The 17,226-nt window shown below is 46.2% G+C and overlaps 1 protein-coding gene across 1 annotated transcript in view; it reads left to right on the forward strand.

Moving 5' to 3' along the window:
* Positions 1-17,226, forward strand: part of RAB10 (RAB10, member RAS oncogene family) — a 78,519-nt gene that overhangs the window by 36,946 nt on the left and 24,347 nt on the right. The window contains exon 2 of the mRNA XM_060754797.2: positions 4,719-4,779. Coding sequence (XP_060610780.1) covers positions 4,719-4,779 — 61 coding nt within the window. The remainder of the gene's footprint in view (positions 1-4,718; positions 4,780-17,226) is intronic.

Below are 17,226 nucleotides of genomic sequence, written 5' to 3' on the forward strand. Positions count from 1 at the left end.
ATCATAGAATCAAAGAGTGGGAAGAGACCTCCTGGGCCATCCAGTCCAACCCCATTCTGCCAAAAAGCAGGAATATTGCATTCAAATCACCCCTGACAGATGGCCATCCAGCCTCTGTTTAAAAGCTTCCAAAGAAGGAGCCTCCACCACACTCCAGGGCAGAGAGTTCCTCTGTTGAACAGCTCTCACAGTCAGGAAGTTCTTCCTCAGGTTCAGATGGAATCTCCTCTCTTGTAGTTTGAAGCCATTGTTCCATTGCGTCTGAGTCTCCAGGGAAGCAGAAAACAAGCTTGCTCCCTCCTCCTCCCTGTGGCTTCCTCTCACATATTTATACATGGCTATCATATCTCCTCTCAGCCTTCTCTTCTTCAGGCTAAGCATGCCCAGCTCCTTAAGCCGCTCCTCATAGGGCTTGTTCTCCAGACCCTTGATCATTTGAGTCGCCCTCCTCTGGACACATTCCAGCTTAGAGTCAATATCTCCCTTGAATTGTGGTGCCCAGAATTGGACACAATATTCCAGGTAAAGTGGTTTAACCAAAGCGGAATAGAGCATGAGGAGCATGACTTCCCTAGATCTAGACACTGGGCTCCTCTTGATGCAGGCCAAAATCCCATTGGCTTTTTTTGCCGCCACATCACATTGTTGGCTCATGTTTAACTTGTTGTCCACGAGGACGCCAAGATCGTTTTCACACGTATTTATTTTATTTATTTATTTACAGCTTTTATATTCCGCCCTTCTCCTCACCCCGCAGGGGACTCAGGGTACACATATACGGCAAACATTCAATGCCAATTTTTGACATACAAACATATGCAGACATAGACAGAGGCTATTTAACTTTTTTCTGGACGCCAGGGGAGCTGTCGCTTTCCTAGTCCATCTGCGACGCTGATGAAGCACTTCCGCATTCCCCGCATGCTTCCCCTGCTGGAATGCTTTATGGCCTCTTTATGGCCTCATAAATCAGTTAATTTAGCCTCCCCACACTTTAAGGTGGTACCTTATTTTCCTACTTTACAGTACTGTTCTCGAGCCAGGCATTGTTCCCCATTCTGTAACTTTGCATTTCGTTTTTCCTGCCTAAGTGGAGTATCTTGCATTTGTCCCCGTTGAACTTCATTTTGTTAGTTTTGGCCCATCTCTCTAATATTAATTGTATTGTTTTATTTGCTTATTCTTTTTGTCCTTTTGTTGTGTTGTCAGGTTTGGCCTCATGTAAGCCACTCCGAGTCCCCTTGGGGAGATGGTGGCGGGGTATAAATAAAGTATTATTATTATTATTATTATTATTATTATTATTAAATAATGCAAGATGCAGTTCTGCTGCACTGTCATTGTGAATTCTGTCGTTTTAATGACGTGTTTCTTGTATGATGGTTGGTATCCTTTTGGTGTTTAGGGACCCTGTTTCCAATCCTGGAAGGCGTCCATGATACAAGAATGTGTCATCAGCCTGTCTTGACAGACTAAGCTCCTCCATTGTAGAAGGCCACAGCAGAATTTGTCACGGTGTAATCCTTCTCCTCCCCTTTGGCACCCATTCTGTCACTCATTTTGTCTCCTCCTGTTAAAATACATTTCAGTTCAGGTCAGAAAGACTTTGCAGAACCGGGTCAATTTTTTATTTGTTGTCGAAGGCTTTCATGGCTGGAATCATAGAATCATAGAATCATAGAATCAAAGAATCAAAGAGTTGGAAGAGACCTCATGGGCCATCCAGTCCAACCCCATTCTGCCAAGAAGCAGGAATATTGCATTCAAATCACCCCTGACAGATGGCCATCCAGCCTCTGTTTAAAAGCTTCCAAAGAAGGAGCCTCCACCACACTCCGGGGCAGAGAGTTCCACTGCTGAACGTCTCTCACAGTCAGGAAGTTTTATTTATTTATTTATTTATTTAGAAGATTTCTATACCGGCCTTCTCAACCTCGACGAGGGACTCAGGTCGCTTTACAATACATATCAAATACAATCAGATAAAACAGCAAATACAACTCATTACATATTAAAATAGTACAACTCAGTACAGTAAAAACCACATCATTAAATCATTACAGTTTCCTATGCCAAATCGCCAATCCAGTTCTTCCTCATGTTCAGATGGAATCTCCTCTCTTGTAGTTTGAAGCCATTGTTCCATTGCGTCCTAGTCTCCAAGGAAGCAGAAAACAAGCTTGCTCCCTCCTCCCTGTGGCTTCCTCTCACATATTTATACATGGCTATCATATCTCCTCTCAGCCTTCTCTTCTTCAGGCTAAACATGCCCAGCTCCTTTAGCCGCTCCTCATAGGGCTTGTTCTCCAGACCCTTGATCATTTTAGTCGCCCTCCTCTGGACACATTCCAGCTTGTCAATCTCTCTCTTGAATTGTGGTGCCCAGAATTGGAGGAAGGGACCTGAGGATGCTTGCCATAGATGCAGGCGAAATGTCAGGAGGAAATGCCTCTAGAACATGGCCATATAGCCCAAAAAAACCTACAACAACCCATTTTTTTATTTGTTTCTTGTTGCCAAGCCAACATGTGTGCAGTTTCCATACCTGCTCATGGCACCACCAGACCTTCCCATTTCGTTTAGAACCGCTGCGGATATTTTTGGAGAGGGAAACGCGCCTATTTATCCAATTAGACCACGCCTCTCTCCCGGGATGGGTTCCAAAGTGGCTTACAGGAATTTAAAACGAAATTAAATTAAAATCTCATTTTACAAAGGTTCTAGAATCCAATTGAATAACAAGATTATTGAAGAGGACAATTCGAAACACATTTAAACTGTAATTACTGATAAAATATTCAAAACGATTGCCGTAGACCTCTCCTGTAATTGGTTAAATGGACGAACCCAGAGGGTGATTCTCACCAATGCTTCCTCTTCATCCTGGAAAGAAGTGATGAGTGGAGTGCCCAAAGCAGGGTTCCGTCCTGGGCCCGGTCCTGCTCAGGATCTTTATTAATGACTTAGATGAAGGGCGAGAAGGCATGATCATCAAGTTTGCAGGATCATCAAGTTTGCAGGATCATCAAGTTTGCAGACAACACCAGATTGGGAGGGATAACCAATAGTCCAGAGGACAGGAGCAGGATTCAAAACGATCTTGACAGATTAGAGAGATGGGCCAAAGCTAACAAAATGAAGTTCAACAGTGACAAATGCAAGATACTCCACTTTGGCAGGAAAAACAAAATGCAAAGTTACAGAACGGGGGACAATGCCTGGCTCGAGAGCAGTATGTGTGAAAAATATCTTGGAGTCCTCGTGGACAACAAGTTAAACATGAGCCAACAATGTGATGTGGCGGCAAAAAAAGCCAATGGGATTTTGGCCTGCATCAATAGGAGCATAGTGTCTAGATCTAAGGAAGTCATGCTCCCCATGCTCTATTCCACTTTGGTTAGACCACACCTGGAATATTGTGTCCAATTCTGGGCACCACAATTCAAGAGAGATATTGACTCTAAGCTGGAATGTGTCCAGAGGAGGGCGACTCAAATGATCAAGGGTCTGGAGAACAAGCCCTATGAGGAGCGGCTTAGGGAACTGGGCATGTTTAGCCTGAAGAAGAGAAGGATGAGAGGAGACATGATAGCCATGTATAAATATGTGAGAGGAAGCCCCAGGGAGGAGGAGGGAGCAAGCTTGTTTTCTGCTTCCTTGGAGACTAGGATGCGGAACAATGGCTTCAAACTACAAGAGAGGAGATTCCACCTGAACATGAGGAAGAACTTCCTGACTGTGAGAGAGAGCCGTTCAGCAATGGAACTCTCTGCCCCGGAGTGTGGTGGAGGCTCCTTCTTTGGAAGCTTTTAAACAGAGGCTGGATGGCCATCTGTCAGGGGTGATTTGAATGCTATATTCCTGCTTCTTGGCAGAATGGGGTTGGACTGGATGGCCCATGAGGTCCCTTCCAACTCTTTCTATGATTCATTGCCGGTACATAGTTTAAATCTTGAGCCCAACGCTGCAGCAGAAAGGGAACGGTGAGGAGGCCAATAGGATTATTGCAAAATGGGGGGTTTGCATGGTTATGAATCCTTGTTGCTTGCAGAAACACTTTGGTTTCAGTACGCAACTTCCAGCAATCTGATCTCGGTTGCGGGTCCCTTGCAGGGAAAGTACTGGGGGAAAGTTGAAGTCAGCAGAACGGGGATCCTCCTCCTGACTCAGGCGCATGACTCATGGCTTGACATGCGTCCGCTTTTTTTGGGTGGGGGGGGGGGGGGATTCTGAAGCCTTTCCTGAAAACATATGAAAGACCTTTGCCTTCCCCCAGCCTTCTCTTGGCATTGCTTGGGCCAGGAAAGTGATTCATTCCTGAAAGGAAGCAAGATTGTTGGTTTCCTACAGAAGTCTAGAGTTATGTCCTTCCTCTGTCCCTGTGTCCTTCCTGCTGTCCTTTCCTCATGTCCACACATAAATTTCCCTGCACTCTCACACACTCTATTATTGCTTCATAGGCCATGAAATTTGGGGAGTTTTGCCTCTGCGGTTTGTCATGCTCCAGCCATCCTAGTTGCACACTGCTGTTTGCTGGTATAAAGTTGAATGGCTTTGTACTTGCGCTTGCAGACTTAGCTTTGGAGGCACTGGCTGGGGCCTTCTGGAATATTTGTGGATAAAGTATGAGGTTTTTGCCATATTTTCACTCCCTGGGTTTGTGCAAACGTTGCTTCTCAAGATGGCTGATTTTGCCTCTCCTTTTGTTTGATTCTTAGGCATAGACTTCAAGATCAAGACTGTTGAATTGCAAGGAAAGAAGATAAAACTACAGATATGGTAAGTGATGCTTTTGGAATGTGTTGCATGTTGTCTGGCTTGCATTGCAAACACTTTCAGAAATGATTTGTATCAAAAGCAGGTGAAAACATCTGTCTACACAAATGTTGGAAATGGTTGTGGAATAACACCAAAACCACAGAAGGAGAAAAAAAATACCACAAATTCAATATGAAGGAAGAACGTTTTGAAAAAGTCTTGTTGACATGCCTTGGAGGCCCCCACCTTTCTACTTCACAAGCTGTAATATGTACAGAAACAAAACAAGTTGTTGTCATAACTAAAACACAGAGAAGATGCCCAAAAAGTCAGGATGTGACATTCAGTATGAAACCCAGAGATAATGTGTTTGTACTTAGGTAAACATATGTTGACCTTCATGCCAAATGAGTCTTTAATGAGCCTGGCAATGTTCTTCTTCCATATTTTTCATAAGTGAAACTAAACACTACTTCTGAGGATGCTTGCCATAGATGCAGGCGAAACGTCAGGAGAAATGCCTCTAGAACATGGCCCTATAGCCCAAAAAAAACCACAAGAACCTAGTGATTCCAGCCATGAAAGCCTTCGACAATACATTGAAACTAAACAGTTTGGATCCATTTTATTTTCAGCTCAACCCCCATATCCTTGGGGGATACATTATTATTATTTTTATTATTATTATTAAACTTTATTTGTACCCCGCTAGCATCTCCCAAAGGACTCGATGCGGCTTACAAAGGCCAAGGCCTTCATGGTGGTACATTCCAGGACTTTATGGTGGTACTCCGCACCGGGGATCATAGAGAACCCTCTATTATCCCTTGCTCTCCGCTGTCCATTTCTTGTCCTGCGGAGTGCCGCAGGGTTCCGTCCTGTGCCCGGTCCTGTTCAACATCTTTATTAATGACTTAGATGAAGGGCTAGAAGGCAGGATCATCAAGTTTGCAGATGACACCAAATTGGGAGGGAGAGCCAAGACTCCAGAGGACAGGAGCAGAATTCAAAACGATCTTGACAGATTAGAGAGATGAAGGGCCAAAACTAACAAAATGAAGTTCAACAGTGACAAATGTAAGATACTCCACTTTGGCAGAAAAAATGAAATGCAAAGATACAGAATGGGTGACGCCTGGCTCGAGAGCAGTACGTGTGAAAAAGATCTTGGAGTCCTCGTGGGGAGGAAGGTGAACATGAGCCAACAATGTGATGTGGCGGCAAAAAAAGCCAAAAAAAGCCAATGGGATTTTGGCCTGCATCAATAGGAGCATCTAAGGAAGTAATGCTACCCCTCTATTCCGCTTTGGTTAGACCACATCTGGAATATTGTGTCCAATTCTGGGCATCACAAGAGAGATATTGACAAGCTGGAATGTGTCCAGAGGAGGGCGACTAAAATGATCAAGGGTCTGGAGAACAAGCCCTATGAGGAGCGGCTTAGGGAACTGGGCATGTTTAGCCTGAAGAAGAGAAGGCTGAGAGGAGATATGATCAGCGCCATGTATAAATATGTGAGAGGAAGCCACAGGGAGGAGGAGGAGGGAGCAAGCTTCCTTTCTGCTTCCCTGGAGACTAGGACGCAATGGAACAATGGCTTCAAACTACAAGAGAGGAGATTCCACCTGAACATGAGGAAGAACTTCCTGACTGTGAGAGCCATTCAGCAGTGGAACACTCTGCCCCGGAAGGAGTGTGGTGGAGGCTCCTTCTTTGGAAGCTTTGAAACAGAGGCTGGATGGCCATCTGTCAGGGGTGCTTTGAATGCAATATTCCTGCTTCTTGGCAGAATGGGGTTGGACTGGGTGGCCCAGGAGGTCTCTTCCAACTCTAGGATTCTAGGCCATCCCAGATGGGAAGTGCGCTGGAGCACTTTCTTTCGAGGGAAGGACGACGATCCCAAGGCTTGACCCCCTCCCCCCCCCCCCCAGGTGTCCTAGGAACCTAAGAACTTGCTCTGTGTGGTGGAAACAAAAGAGCCATGTGTTGAAATGGCCCCTTTTCCCTCCTTGTTGGGAGGCTGCCTTTCCTTCCTTCCAGGTGCCTCACCTGCTGCACTCGCTGGGCCCTCCTTCTCTCCTTTCTCCCTTTTGAACTTTCTCTTTTTGCACCCTTTGCTTCTCTGCTGGGTCTGTGGTTTTCTGCCATTCGCATCACTTCTCCCGCTTTGCTTCTTTTATGACCAAGTGAGACACTGCCTCTTTATCAAAGCTGCTTTCTAGGTCATCTTATCTCCTGACTTAACTGGACCTTCTGTCTGCACTGCCTGTTCTACTCACAGTTTGATCACAGATTCTCCTTATCCTTTCTGGGGGACACTGAGCAAGAGGACTCTTCTTGTTGCTTATTTATTTATTATTTATCGTGTCAGGGGCAACCAGACCATTGTATTACATTTCTAACAGGACAAAACAAACAAACAGATAAAAAACACAAAGTTTGCAAACTTGGTAGTTGATTAAATGTCCTTTGAGCAGTATCTGGCCACTTGGAGTGCCTCTGGGGTTGCCACAAGGAGGTCCTCCATTGTGCATTCTTGTTGCTGAACTAGCAGAAACAGCTGCTGGGACACAAAAGCTGGACCGTATCTGGTTCTCCCCTGTCCGGCCATTGAGCCTATGGCCCTTGATGGAGGAACACAGGGTGCATCTGCACTGTAGAAGAAATACATTGACACCACCTTAATCGTCATGCTTCAATGCTATGGAATATTTTATTTATGTATTTATTTATTGCACTTATATATCACTGTTTTCACCCCCGGGGGGGGGGGGGGGGAGCGGACTCAAAGCGGTTCACAACATAATCAATTGCAAAATTCAATCTCTCTCTCTCTCTCTCTCTCTCTCTCTCTCTCTCACACACACACACACACACACACATATATAAACATTTATATTCAGCCCTTCTCACCCCGCAGGGAACTCAGGGCAGAGCACAACATATATACGGCAAACATTCAATGCCAGGACATTGAATGTTTAGGTGAAAAAATGCCACTAGGTTGTAATTATTGATAACAAATAAATATATACAAACATTAAAATCACTTATATCCACCTTAAAAGTTGCTTAAAAACCATCTCAGGACATAAACATCACATATCAAATCAACAACAAATAGCAATAGATTAAAACCATTGAAACTATAAAACCAGAGTGATTTACGGTAGTTTACTCCTTTGTTTGATTCAGCCTCCTCTGCCAAACTGCTACTCCCAGGATTCCTTGGCATTGAGAAATGGCTGTTCAAGTGGTGTTAGACTGGATTAATTCTGCGGTCTAGATGCCGCCTCAAGGTCTTCTGCCACCCCACAAAGCAAAGCAGACGAAAAGCAAGGGCCCTCCCTCCAGAGCCCAGCTAAATATTGACTACAGATAGGGGTGTGTGTGTGTGTATTTGCTAAGGACTGCAGTGAAATACCCAGTTGCTTGTGCAAATGAGCTTGTTTGTATTCCTTCCATTTATCGTCACTCCTATGTGAACCTTCCAGGTGCATAGGTTCCCCTGGAAGCGTTTGGGATTTTTTCTTCTATGTACCTCAAACTGTGGAAAAGAAGTTGCTCCTGAAATGCTACACGGGACTTCATATTACGTGTGGCTTGGGGAGCTGGGCATGTTTAGCCTGAAGAAGAGAAGGCTGAGAGGAGATATGATAGCCATGTATAAATATGTGAGAGGAAGCCACAGGGAGGAGGAGGGAGCAAGCTTGTTTTCTGCTTCCTTGAAGACTAGGACGCAATGGAGGAATGGCTTCAAACTACAAGAGAGGAGATTCCATCTGAACATGAGGAAGAACTTCCTGACTGTGAGAGCCGTTCAGCAGTGGAACTCTCTGCCCCGGAGTGTGGTGGAGGCTCCTTCTTTGGAAGCTTTTAAGCAGAGGCTGGATGGCCATCTGTCAGGGGTGATTTGAATGCAATATCCCTGCTTCTTGGCAGAATGGGGTTGGACTGGATGATGGCCCAGGAGGTCTCTTCCAACTCTTTGATTCTATGATTCTATGATTCTAAATACCCAGTTGCTTGTGCAAATGAGCTTGTTTGTGTTCCTTCCATTTATCATCATTCCTATGTGAACCTTCCAGGTGCATAAGTTCCCCCGGAAGTGTTTGGGAATTTTTCTTCTATGTACCTCAAACTGTGGAAAAGAAGTTGCTCCTGAAATGCTACACGGGACTTCATATTACATGTGAATGCACATGTCTCTGGAGGACCAGGCGGAATCATAGAATCATAGAATCAAAGAGTTGGAAGAGACCTCATGGGCCATCCAGTCCAACCCCATTCAGCCAAGAAGCAGGAATATTGCATTCAAATCACCCCTGACAAATGGCCATCCAGCCTCTGCTTAAAAGCTTCCAAAGAAGGAGCCTCCACCACACTCTGGGGCAGAGAGTTCCACTGCTGAACGGCTCTCACAGTCAGGAAGTTCTTCCTAATGTTCAGATGGAATCTCCTCTCTTGTAGTTTGAAGGGGATGCTTCCTAAGCCCACTGCCAGAAGGAAGGCTGGCAGGGTTTCCCTTGGGTCCATGTTTCCAATGGCGGGGGGAAGGGTTCTTACCAAGGGATGGAGGCATTGAAATAGAGACTGGAAGGCTATCTGTCAGAAGGGCTTGAATGGTGTCTTCCTTCCTGAGAGAAAGAAGGTGGTTAGACTGGATGGCCTTTGGAGGTCCCTTCTAACTCTAGGATTCTGGTTCCACCTCCTCCTTGGTGGGCCCCACCTCACAATGCATTTCCTTGGCAACGAGGTCAACAGAACTGCCAGGTCGGTGACAAGGAAGAGGCGCCTTTGACCATATCTCAGCCCAGTGGAGCCCAATTCCAGCAGCCCCTGAAAGACAGGAAGCACATGAGAGCATCAGGCAGATGGCAGAGCGCAGGATGCATCGGCTGGCCCCTTCCTTCTGCACCTACCTGGACCCTGGGCCCGAGTCCCCTCCTCCTCCTCCTCCGGCGGTATCTCGAGGGAGTGGGGCGGTGCTGGAGGCGTCGCTGCTGGACCCGCTGCTGCTTTGCGGAGAGGCACAGGAGACCCTCGAGGGCCACGTCCAACGGAAGCGGCTCCAGCTGCTCTGGGGGATCCCTCCAGTGGTCCGCTCCTCATTGGGGGCCTTCTCGGCGACAGCAGAGGTGACGGACCTGAGGGCCTTCCTGCCCTGTGAGGCGCTGAGGGGACCCCCAGGCCCCCACCGGCCCCTCTTCCCCGTGGAACGGCGCCAGGCTCTCGAGAGGCACCTGCGCGAGAAGCTCCTCCACCGCAGATGGGGGCCACCCCGCCAGCTCCAGAAGGCCCTCCATCCAGAGACACACAGAGGAGGAGAAGAACGGGCCCCTGGTGATGGAGGAGGAGGAGGAGGTTCAAGCTCAGGGGAGGCCCCCCACCCAGCCCCACTGGCCCCGAGGCACCGGCGTCTGGCCTTTCCAGGGGGTGAGGGTCCCCAGAAAGAGGAGCTGGTAGAGGAAGAGGAGGCCTGCCTTCCAGGAGAGGACCAGTGCCGCTTCCTGGAGTTACACCTGCGAGAGAAGCTCCTCCACCGCGAGTGGGGGGCCCCCAGGAGGGTCCGGGACTCTCTCGCTCAAGACCAGCAAGGGCAGGAGGGAGGGAGGGCCGCTCCCAAAGGATGGAGGAAGAAAGAGGGAGGAGGGGTGGCCTACGCTGGACTCTCGGACGGACTGACAGACTGACTGGCTTCATGGGGGGCCCTGAGATCCTCCCCCCACTCCCCAAATACAGGTTCCATTGCAGCCCCTCCTGTGCCATGTAAGGGCTCTTTTTCTCTGAAGCGTCGCAATTGGGGAGGGGGGGTCCCACTCGGGGCAGCCTCAAAGGCACGCTCCTCATAGGATCATGGGCACCAAGTTAGAAGAGCAAGGGTCCTCCAGTCCAAAGCCCTTTCTTTCTGCCAGGCAGGAAGGCACCCACCAAGCCCTACCAACAGAGGCTCGTATCCATCATTGATGGTCCCCTATGGCTGACTATGATTGTCTTCCAAGGGTAGAGTCTTGATGGTGGGTCCATAGGTGACTTTGGAGACCTATTCTGGATCTGCATGAGCTTTCTTTTGCAGTGAAGACATTTCCAGATGGAAGGCGGGTCCCAACAAGGGTTCTCGTGAGGTGCCTTCCGTCATTCCATTTTCAGTTTTTGACCTAAGAGGAAAGGAACTGCTGAGGGAGATGGTGATCTTTGGCCATTCGGACAATGTGGCATTTGGTCCAGCAAAGTGGATGGAGGAAGATTGTGGCTTTAAGGCTGGTGGTCTTTGCTTCTTTCGGAACGCTAATGTTTGTTCACCTGTCTTCTTCCCAAGGGATTTGCAGGATTTTTTTTTTTTGGAGGCAACACTGATGGAATTCTTCCAGAAGTCAAGAGTGATGTTTGTAGATGGTCCATGTTTTGCAGGTGTACAACAGAGTTAGAAGGACAATAGTCTTATAAACTAGTACCTTGTTATTCCTATACGTCCCAATACTTGAATGCTCTTTGCTTTCATTTGAAAGAAATGCTATACTTGCAGAGCTCAAATGGGTGTTGTAGGTCAACTTTTTGAGAAAGTGGCTGCTGAAGTAGTGGAAATTGGCAGCATTTTGTACCGTTACATCATTAAGCAGTATTTCTGGCATTGGTCTGAGCCTTTTGCTCATAGAGCACTTTGGTTTTCTCAATATTCAGTGGGAGGCCAAGCTTTCCATATGCTTCTGCAAAGAAGGTGTTTGAAGTGGCTTGTAGGTCTTTCTCAGAATGAGCACAGACTCCATTATCATCAGCATATTGGAAAAACTCCAATAACGGAAGCGGTTGTGATCTTGTTCTTGGCTTTCAGCCTGCTGGGTTAAAGAGCTTGCTATCTGTCCAATATATGATTTCCACCCCAGTGGGATGCTTCCCATCAACAAGGTGCAAAATCATTGTTATGAAGATGGAAAATAAGGTTGGAGCAATATTGCATTTCTGTTTGACACCTGATCCATCGTAAACAGGCCACTGCTGTCAAAGACTGTTGCTGTCATGTCATCATGGAGGAGCTGTATGATGTTCCCTAATTTATCAGGGTATCCGATTTTCAAGAGGATGGTCCAGAGAACATTACGATTCATGGTGTCAAAGGCCTTCGCAAGTTTGATGAATGCCAGGTACAGAGGATGTCATGCTGGAAAGATCATATCACTGTTCCTCTGGAGGGGTGGAAGCCATTCTGGGATTCAGGGGAAATAATAATAATAACAACAATAACAATAAACATCGACAAAATCATGATCTGTCAACTGCAAAAGGCCACCTTACTTGGATCTGCGCGCATCATCCAAAAATACATCACACAGTCCTAGACTCTTGGGAAGTGTTCGACTTGTGATACAAAATCCAGCATATAGATCTCGTTTGGTGTGACATACTTTGCTTTTGTGTCAATAATAATAATAATAATAATAATAATAACTTTATTTATAACCCGCCACCATCTCCCCAAGGGGACTCGGGACAGTTAACGTGAGACTAAGCCCAACAATTGCAACAAATCAAAATAAAATACATACAGCAAATGAAATGTAAACAAAACAAATTAATACAAAATCAAACACTGAAATGAAATAAAATAATAAAAATGTGCACAGTGGGCTGGACCAAGTTACAAGGGGTAGAATTCAAAATATAAAAATCCTGGGTGAGATGGATGAATAGGGTAGTGTGCCTGGTGGGAGATTTCAGATGGGACAAGCAATGGGGTGAATTTCACTAAAGAACTTCCTGACTGTGAGAGCCGTTCAGCAGTGGAACTCTCTGCCCCGGAGTGTGGTGGAGGCTCCTTCTTTGGAGGCTTTTAAGCAGAGGCTGGATGGCCATCTGTCGGGGGTGCTTTGAATGCAATATTCCTGCTTCTTGGCAAAATGGGGTTGGACTGGATGGCCCATGAGGTCTCTTCCAACTCTAGGATTCTATGAATGAGGCAATGTTTTCTGAAATAGGTAGAAGGCGGTTTGCAAAGATTCTTGCGGAGGTTCAGAGGGTGATTCCTTGATAGTTTCCACACTCTGTCCTTTCTGAAAAGAGTGATGATAATGGCATCCTTGAAGTCTGCTGGGATCTTCTTGGTCGCCCACACTTTTTAAGTGAGCTTATGGAGTTGTGTCAGCTCATTTTCACCCTCTTTAAAGGTTTCAACTGGGATACCATCAGGTCTGCTGGCTTTGTTATTTTTTAGTTGGTGGATGGCTTTGCTGACTTCCTCTCAACTAGGCAGTGCTGCAAGCTCATCCCTGGTTTGTTGTTGTGGGATTTGTGAGAGATCCTCTTTGGCCACATTGGAGCTGTGGTTAAAGAGGCTGTGGTCGTGCTCTTTCCAATGCAGTTCAACTGTTCTTTTGTCCTACAGCAGCTTGGTTCCATCATGTGTGCCATGATTTGTTGGGCTGAGGAGGGTCCAACTGTGCTTCAAGTGGGGAGGGGGCACCTGGGGGGTATGAGAAGAAACCTCCCCTCCTCTGCTGAGGTTTTTCTCTCTCTACCTGTAAATGTTTTTCCTCAGCAAAGCACATAGGGCAAAGAAACAAGATTTTTTGGGAGAGGGGGCTTATCACTCTCTTGCTCCCTCCATGACCCTCTCCCCCTCCTCTCAAGCCCTTTGGGAGAAGCAGACCACCCCCTCCACAAGGGAGAGAGAGGGAGAAGACAGCCCCACAGGCTTAGATGACAGTTAGTGGGAAAGGTGTGTTTAAACACTGGCTTAAAGCTAATCTTCAAAAATGTGGGATACTAGGAAGCCTGGACTTCCAGCATTGGAACTGGAGGTCAGCTGTGACCAGCAATAGTGCCATGGATTTTGAAGAGGTGCAAATAGAGGGTGAAAGGGAGAATGTACCAAGAGCAAGAAGGTGTACCAAGTTACCCCCTGCCAGGACCACCTTCCACCTGGAAATCTATGTCTTTGTTTTGAAAGAAAAACCCTGCAGATCCAGAATAGGTCTCCACCGTCACCACCCAGACTGTATCCCTGCAAGACCATCAGACTCAGTCACGAGGGATTGTCCATGCTTACATGAGAATGCACATGCAGGTAGAGGACTGGGCATGATTTATTGTGCATTCAGGAGCACATTTTGTGCCTTGGTGAGTTACCAAAACATTTCCATGGATGTGTGCCTCTGCATACAGAGATTTGCAGAATATGGACCTTGGCAGCAGCCTGCTTAACTCTGCTGATCACCGCAATATCTTGGATGCAGCCTATGGTCCTTCCTGCACAGCCAGGGCTTGATCCCAGATATTTTGGAAGCCCCACAGAATAAAGCTCCCTTTCCCCACCTTGCTTCACACATGGAAGAAAGTGGGAAGGCACATTGAATCTTCAAGAGAGACCAGGCTTTGGGGGATGTTGTCTCATTGCAGAGAAGAGTGTGGGAAAGACCCAGGTGAGAGACAACCAGGAAAGCTTTCGTCGCCAGAGACAACAATTCCCTCCCGAACCAGGAGGATCACTTAGCATTTCAGAGCATAGCGATGCATTACAGCTCTTACGCGATTCCCCTGCTATTAATACGAAAGCATTAAAGTTGTGGAATTGCTTCTCTTCTAAAAGCATTATTCTCCAGGGGAGACACTGAACTGTGTCATCACATTTCCAACTTAAACTGCTCTCTGTCTCACCGCCTGTTTCCCATCGCTAACCCTCGTGATGCATTATTCATAGGGCTCCAACCTGCCATTATTGTGGCACAACCAGGTTGATTCTCTGTGCAAGGCACGGTGAGGCTCGGCAGTCTCGGCTCTTCACCGTGAGGTACACATCCTGACCTCTGCTCATTCCCCCTTTTAACTTCCTCCCAGGAACCACTTCTCTTGCCCTTTTCCCCCAAAGAAGCTGCTAGAAAGAAGGAACAAGCAAGACCATTGTGGCAACAAGGTGCATTCCATAGGTTCACATTTACTGCATGGCATGTGTTGTGATGATAGGCAGGGACAGGTATAGTTTGTCAGCTCTGTCCACTCATGGCAGACTCTTCTTACTCCAGACTATCTCTTACTCCAGACACTTTGGATCATAAGTGTTCCATGTTGGAATGTTTTCATATTTTGGAATATTGCATCTATGTATTGTGGAGATACCTTGGGAGAGGGGACCCAGGTCTAAACACAACATTCATTTATGTTTCACTAGCCATCCCCTGCACACGTTGCTGTGGCCCACTCTGGTGGTCATGGGGGTTCTGTGTGGGAGGTTTGGCCCAATTCTATCATTGGTGGGGTCCGTAATGCTCTGTGATTGTAGGTGAACTATAAATCCCAGCAACTGCAACTCCCAAATGTCAAGATTCACCCTGGTCATTCCACAGATATATAAACCCATTGTCCTAATTCCAACAGACCTCACTACCTCTGAGGATGCTTGCCATAGATGCAGGCGAAATGTCAGGAGAAATGCCTCTAGAACATGGCCATATAGCCCGAAAAAACCCCACAAGAACCTAGTGTCAAGATTCTATTTTCCCCAAACTCCACCAGTGTTCACATGTGGGCATATTGAGTATTCGTGCAGAGTTTGTTCCAGATCCATCATTGTTTGAGTCCACAGTGATCTCTGGATGTAGGTGGACTACAACTCCAAAACAAAAGGACACTGCCCACAAAACCCTTTCGGTATTTTCTCTTGGTCATGGAGTTCTGTGTGTCAAGTTTGGTTCAATTCCGTCATTGGTGGGGTTAAGAATGCTCTTTGATTGTAGGTGAACTATAATTCCAAACTATAGTTCACCTACAGAATTCCCAACTACAATTCCCAAATGACAAAATCTAATTTTTGAGTGAAGGACATACATTGGGTTATTAGGTGTGAAGGACACACGTTGGGTTGTTGTGTCCAAATTGGGTGGCAATTCGTCCAGTGGTTTTTGAGTTCTGTTAATCCAACAAATGAACATTACATTTTTATTTCTAGAGATAAGCAGCAGTACACCTAGCCCAAAGGTACATTTATAGACAATATTTTAAATAACGTTGTGCATGCAAACTGGTTTATAAACACAGAAGCACCAGAGAGCAAAGGTGTCACTGCCTCAGCCACTTCCATTTTGGAATCTTTGACGTTTTTGGCATCCCAGATAAGGCATGATTGACCTTCACCTGCCATTTAGTTTATACCTGCCACATAGACATGCAGATGTGTTTGTCCACGGAGAAGAACATACCATACACCTGAGGAAATCCGCTAAAGCCTTCAGACAAAGGCTTTCTAAAGTACCGTATATACTCGAGTATAAGCCGACCCAAATATAAGCCGAGGCACCTGATTTTACCACAAAAAACTTGGAAATCTTATTGACTTGAGTATAAGCCGAGGGTGGGAAATGCAGCAGCTATGGGTCAGTTTCAAAATAAAAATAGATATCAATAAAATTACATTAATTGAGGCATCAGTAGGTTGACTGTTTATTAATATTTACATAAAACTGTAAAATAAGACTTTCCGACTGACTAAATGATTGTTCTAACCTTCTTCAATGTACATTTGTTTACATATCTGTTGCAACTCAGGGTAGCTTTCACCTTGCTCCAGACACCACCACACCAAAGCTGTAAGTTTTGTAGTTTATTGAGAAAAGGGCAAAATCAAAACAAAGTATAAGAAATGCAAAAGTTCCATAGGCAGGACAAAGGCTTAAATGCAAAGACCAAGTTCCCAAGATCCAAAGGCAAAAACATGAAGCATAATCCTTTAGCAATGGTGAAACAAGAGTCCATGGGAAACAGTTGAAAACAAGGCCCAAATCCCAGACTCAGGAATCCAGAAGTGTGCTGCTAAAAGCCAAAGTTAATCCACAGAAGTTTGCACGAGAAGAGCTACATTGGACTGACAGCCCCTGCTTGTCAGCTACAAGACTAAATACCCTTTGCAGACATGAATGCATTGTGTTGACCTTTGGCCCCCTTGACTTCTCGCTTGCTAGCCAAGCGAGTGCTTCTCTGGAGCCTTAATTGCAGACGATCTTGTCTGCTCATTAATTCATTATCTTCAAGACTATGTAACCTCTTATCTTGGGAGAGAGGGACGTTGCCATGGGACTTGCAGTGCCATTCCAGCAGGATGTGGATGATGGAAAGTGGAATCCAGGCTTTTATGCCTGGTGCTTCACAACCACAGTTTAACTGGAGCCTGTTTGTTATGGGGGATATTGACGGGGAGGCACCTCCCACTCGAAATGTTCTCTTTTTCTTTTGGAGACCTCCCCGTAGTGTCTCTTGTTGCCTTCCCTTAGCAACAAGACACAGAGGCATCGTTTTCTCCTTGCTGAAGCAAATAATTCAAGTACTCTGTTTATAGGATTTAGGGATCCCCTCCACAGAAAAGCCTGCAACGTCTCCTGTTTCTTGGTCCAACCAGAATTCCCAGACCCACAAATCAACAAGAGAGTAGCTCTTGGTGCAGTGCCCTTGCTGGCCCTGAGGTTGGCCCTCTCATCTTTGCAC

The sequence above is a fragment of the Anolis sagrei genome, chromosome 1, assembly GCF_037176765.1.
Source record: "Anolis sagrei isolate rAnoSag1 chromosome 1, rAnoSag1.mat, whole genome shotgun sequence".
NCBI classification, from domain to species: Eukaryota; Metazoa; Chordata; class Lepidosauria; order Squamata; family Dactyloidae; genus Anolis; species Anolis sagrei.